This window comes from Oreochromis aureus, linkage group 13, assembly GCF_013358895.1.
Source record: "Oreochromis aureus strain Israel breed Guangdong linkage group 13, ZZ_aureus, whole genome shotgun sequence".
NCBI lineage: Eukaryota > Metazoa > Chordata > Actinopteri > Cichliformes > Cichlidae > Oreochromis > Oreochromis aureus.
In genome coordinates, this window is record NC_052954.1 from 32,091,265 (window position 1) to 32,096,531 (window position 5,267).

The 5,267-nt window shown below is 38.8% G+C and overlaps 1 protein-coding gene across 1 annotated transcript; it reads right to left on the bottom strand.

The window, feature by feature from the left end:
- Positions 1 to 273: 273 nt before the first annotated feature.
- LOC120443369 lies at positions 274 to 5,048 on the bottom strand. Its single transcript, XM_039621968.1, has 3 exons — positions 4,383 to 5,048; positions 1,679 to 1,854; positions 274 to 1,569 (listed from the first exon to the last, which is right to left on the bottom strand). The coding sequence occupies exons 1-3, from the start codon at positions 4,770 to 4,772 to the stop codon at positions 1,092 to 1,094; spliced, it is 1,044 nt and encodes a 347-aa protein (XP_039477902.1). The 5' UTR covers positions 4,773 to 5,048; the 3' UTR covers positions 274 to 1,091.
- Positions 5,049 to 5,267: the final 219 nt, after the last annotated feature.

Below are 5,267 nucleotides of genomic sequence, written 5' to 3' on the forward strand. Positions count from 1 at the left end.
TATGATCTGTGTTCCCATGTGTGCTTTGTACAAGTACTTTTAACCCTTTGTGTTTGCTTTAGGTTGTTTATGAAAGCAGTGACCAGCAGTTTGTGGTGTTGCCAGGCAGAAATAGAAATATTTCTACATAAACAGGGTCCTGCATTGATGACTGACATATTCAAATACTTTTATATGGTAGGCCTGTTTAAGATTCAAACTGTCAACTGACAACATAAATGTATCTGTGAGGAGTTTACTGTGGTCAGAGATGACACCAACAACAAGTAATTTTCTTATAGACTTTAATTTTACATCTTTATGAAACCAGAGAAGTAAATGTAGGCTCCATACTACAATTTGTAATTGCAAAAATTTTGAATTTTTTTTTCAAGCTAGATTTATTTTATTTCACCAATACAGCTCTGAAAATTAAACAGACAGAAAAAATAGTCCTATATTTAAACATAATACAGTGTCTCATATCACCAGTGCAGTAAACTGAACTACATAAATATTATTTACAGGAAGTTTAAGTTTCTGCATCTTGCTGCAATATTTGAACTTGTGGTGAAGCAGCTTCATTATTGAAGTCACTGTAATCAGCTACAATTGCAGAATTGTCTTGGTGGCATATACATATATGATCTACATAACAAATAGTACAATATTATTTGAAAAACTCAGTAGATCAGTGAAAATTGGAATGTTAATGTGAAAAAACACTAATATAATCGAGAAAAACTATATGTTTCCCTTAAAGGAATCCCCCCCCCAAAAAAGTAATTTAAAAAAATCCAAAAAATTCCATTTAAGTCTTACAAAGTTACAGAGAACTGAAAACATTATTTGGACATGTTGTAGAAACAAAGAAAGATTATGTGACAAACAAAATTACAAGCAAGAAAAAAAAACACCAAAACCTAATGTGGGAAACTAATAATTAACAAAAGATTTGAACATGTTTAATACTGGGATATAAAAAGTGTCCAAACCTGTTTATTAAATCATTTTTTAAATGATTTAGACAGACACTCCAGCAGCCTGTCAATGCGCCCATTGCACGTAAGAGAAACAGAATCAAGTCCACATCAGCCCACCTGTCTGTGCTGTCAGTCACACTGATGATCTGCTCTTCCATCAGCTGAGCACAGACATGTCAGCAGCTTGTCAATGCGTCCTTTTCGCATGAAAAGAAACAGAATCAGATCCACAAAAGGACTGAGCAAAATTGAGATCAAAGAGATGTAATGCAAAACGACAGAAAAGAAAAGAAATATGTCGTAGATGATTGTGTAAACAACAATTATAAAGTAGCTAAAGAACAACAGAATCAAAATTCCTAGACTTCGACGTTTCTCCTCAGTGGGCACTGAGGTGGCAGCAGGCAGGGCTCTGAAGGTCCGAGCTAAGCAGAAGATGAACAGGGGGCCAGGGAGGGCGGCATAAATACTTAAACGTATTAATTCATAGAAGACTATGGCAAGAGGGACACTGACTATACAAAAAGCCCAGACCAGAACACAGACCAGCACAGAACTCCTCGATTGTCTGAGGCAGTCCAACAGTGGATATGTGATGTATAAACACCTGCAACACAAGAGAGACACAAATTTGTATCATCACAGTGCAGAATAATATGATTCTGACTGTAAGGATGCTTCACAGTTCAATATAATGTTCAGAGACATGCAGGTACCTTTCCAGAGCAATGCACACCCTGAAGTACAGACTGGCCATCACACACAAGAGGTTAATAACAGCAGCTATGCTACTTTTTATTCTTAATATCCAAACAATCATTATGCAGATCTGGATTAGATTGGAGGTGAGGAGGTTTGTGTAATAGATGACAGGGACTGGACTCCTTCGCACCTGCAGGAAATATAAATTAATAATAAATGAATGCAGCAATAAACATGGCATGATGTTTTTATGCTCTCAGGCAGCACAAGGAGACTAATTTACAAAACAACAATCAACATTTCTTTCAGATTGTAGCAACCATTTTAAACTCAGTGTCTCTTGACTTCCTTTTTCAGACTTTTATCTGATGTCAGAACTTCTCATTTTTAAAAAAAAAAGTTCTTAATGGTTTAAACTGCTGATGCATGCAAAGCAACGGAAGAAAATGCTTACTCAGGTTACTTCACAACACTACATATAATATAAGTGTCAATCATTGTGTGGTATGTGGTATGAACTTAATTCAAATTTTAGAAGTGAAAGACCCACTGCTAAAGAAATAAGTCCTGTTTTGTGAGAAGCAACGCTGCCTTGATGAGAACAGTGGCTTTCTTAATGTAACTGCTTTAAGGTGTTTGTAGTGTGTGCTTTTAAATTCTGAAAGACTCAGTAATATTGGTGAACTGGTAAATGGAAAAAGTGCATTTTGTTTAACTCAATTCAATTCAATTCAATTTCTTTATTGTCCCACAAGGGGAAATTAGTTTAACAGCAGGATAAAAATAAACAGAACAATACTATAAAATAGCAATGACAATAATAGTGATAGAAAGTCCAAGGACAGTTATTTGCCATTAAGGAGACAAGATGCAGTGGGGATAAAAGAGACCTGGAGTCTTTTAGTCTTCCTCACAGGTACTCTAAAACGGCGGCCGGAAGGCAGCAACTCAAACTCACTGTGAAGTAGATGGTTCAAATAATTAATAATAGAATGAGCCTTTCTAAGCACATTTCTATTGTAGATGGCCAAAAGTCCATCCTGCCAGTGCCCTGAAATTTTGCTAGGAGTTTTTACCAGAAGTCCCAACCGATTCTTATTCTTCACCGTCAGGTTACCAAACCAGGCAGCGATACAAAAGGACATCACAGATTCGATAAAACTTCTATAAAACAAAGACAACATCTCAGATGAGACATTAAAAGATCTCATTTTCCTTAAAAAGAACAGTCTTTGTTGAACTTTTTTAATAGTGGCATCAGCATGAGATTCAAAACACAGTTTGTGGTCAAGTACCACACCTAAAGATTTATAACTCTCAACGATCCCAATATCAGCAGTTTTAATAATAGTCGGTGATGAGCTATAAGAGGACTTCCTAAAATCAATTATCATGTCTTTAGTTTTAGACACATTAAGTGAAAGGAAGGATTCATCACACAAATTCACAAAATCATCTACAACCTGCCCATGGCCTGACTCGTCCCCCACAAGAAGACTGACGATCACTGTGTCATCAGCAAACTTCAGGATGTGTCTGTTTGTGAAATTACTGCGACACTCATTTGTGTACAGAATGAACAGAAGGGGAGAGAGGCAGCAACCCTGGGGTGATCCAGTAGAGGAGGAGAGCACATCAGAAAATACATGATTCACCCTCACGCATTGTGACCTATTAGTCCGACCAGACTAGTGTCAAGCTTGAAATGATTGTAAAGCCTGTCAGCAAGTAAGAGGGGTTGAATTGTATTGAATGCCGATGAAAAGTCAGCAAATAATAATCTTGCATGGGTGTGGGGGGCCTCAAGATGCTTATACAAGAAATGCAGGACTGTGACAACAGCATCCTCCACATCTCTCCCTGCTCTATAGGTGAATTGGAAGGGGTCAAGATGGTGTTCAACATGCATTAAAATCTCCTTCTTAATTATCTTCTCAAATGATTTCATCACTAAAGACGTCAAAGCCATAGGCCTAAAATCATTCAGTGCCTTAGGAGAACTGCCCTTAGCAACAGGAACAATGATAGCATGTTTCCAAATCTTAGGTACTGTCTGTAGCTCTAAAGAGAGAAAATATGGTGAAAATCCCACTCAGCTGATCAGCACAAGTTCTCAGTACCTGTCCACAGATGTTGTCAGGTCCAGGACTCTTGCTTTTAGTCTGTCTTATTTCTATACCTCATCTTGGCAATCTTTATTGCAGCCCTCACCTCCTTCCTCAATATTCTCACAGTGGGAACGTCTCCCTCCTTAAAAGCAATTTTCCTTTTAAGAATCAGATCCTTACTATCTTTAGAGAGCCACGGTTTGTTATTAGGGAAAGTCTTAAATTCTCTGACTGGAATCACATTCGGATCACCCTTAATTGGTCCATAACACAAATCCAGCGTTTTGTTATGCCTTGTAGGACAAGTGACATTTTGAAAGAAATTGTTCAGTGATTTCTTAAGATTACAATTGTTAAAATCACCAAGAATAAAATTAGGAGCATCCGGAGAGAGAGTCTGCAGATTGTGTACCACTTTAAAAATGGCGTCAGCAGCAGCTTTAACGTCAGCTTTAGGATGAATGTAAACAACAGTGACAAAAATTTGAGGGAATTCCCTCGGTAAGTAAAATGGCCTGACAGATACTGAAAGGAGCTCGATGTCAGGAAGACACAACCGCTCCCGCACAGTAAAGTTATTACACCAGCCCTGGCTGATATACAAACATACCCCTCCTCCGTGAGATTTGCGTGTTACTCCACAGTTCCGATCCAATCTGACAGGGGTCCCAAAGCCGCTGATTCGCAGTGAAGTGTCACTGTCCATATCGGTCAGCCACGTCTCGGTAAGTGCCATCAGACAAGCCTTCCTGTATTCCCGTAGATGAAGCACATTCCCTTGTAATTCATCCGTTTTGTTCCTAAGAGATTGGACATTGGCCAGAATCATAGAAGGCAGAGGAACACGATTCTTCCTCCGAAGTTTTCTTACACGCTGACGCACGCCGCCTTTCTTTCCGCGTTTTCTCAAGCGGCGGGGCTTTCCAAAATTAGTCTTCGACCGGGCAAATAAATCCTCACCAAGAATTACATCTGTCCGAACATTAGAAGAGTCGTACATAGACAAACAGGACCACCGTAATCCAAGTAGTTCCTCGCGTGTATAAGTGATTGTCAGTGAGAGTGAATGACTCCAGGTGAATATCGCCAACAACAACTAAGGTATAGAAAATCTCCATCTCGGCAAAAAAAAACTCATAAAAAGTTAAAACCACGGTTAAGAACAGAGTTAAAACAAAGTTAAAAAGAAAAAGAGAAAGAAAAAGAGAAAGAAAACGCCAGTAAACACCTTTCGCCACGAGAGCAGTGCCCCTGCTGAGAGCTGCTCAGAATTATTGTCCCACCGTACATGTGATGTGTGTGAATGCCTGCATGTGTGTACACTTCCATGTTTGCTGCCCACAGGGTTTCTCTGTAACACTAACACTGTGAAAAAATAAATTACTGCACATTTAGAGGAACAGTTTGTCACTAGGATGGTATCTGTACTGCCAAAGTGCAGCTGATGGAGGTTCTTATGGCTCGTTCACTAAAAAGGAGAAAGTTCTTTCTGCTC

Coding starts and splice junctions, on each gene's coding strand:
- LOC120443369 (XM_039621968.1), bottom strand. CDS start 4,772: ATGTACGACTCTTCTAATGTTCGGACAGATGTAATTCTTGGTGAGGAT. Junction 1,855..4,382: donor GCAAATCTCACGGAGGAGGG/GTATGTTTGTAT, acceptor TATTTCCTGCAG/GTGCGAAGGAGTCCAGTCCC. Junction 1,570..1,678: donor GTGTGCATTGCTCTGGAAAG/GTACCTGCATGT, acceptor CTTGTGTTGCAG/GTGTTTATACATCACATATC.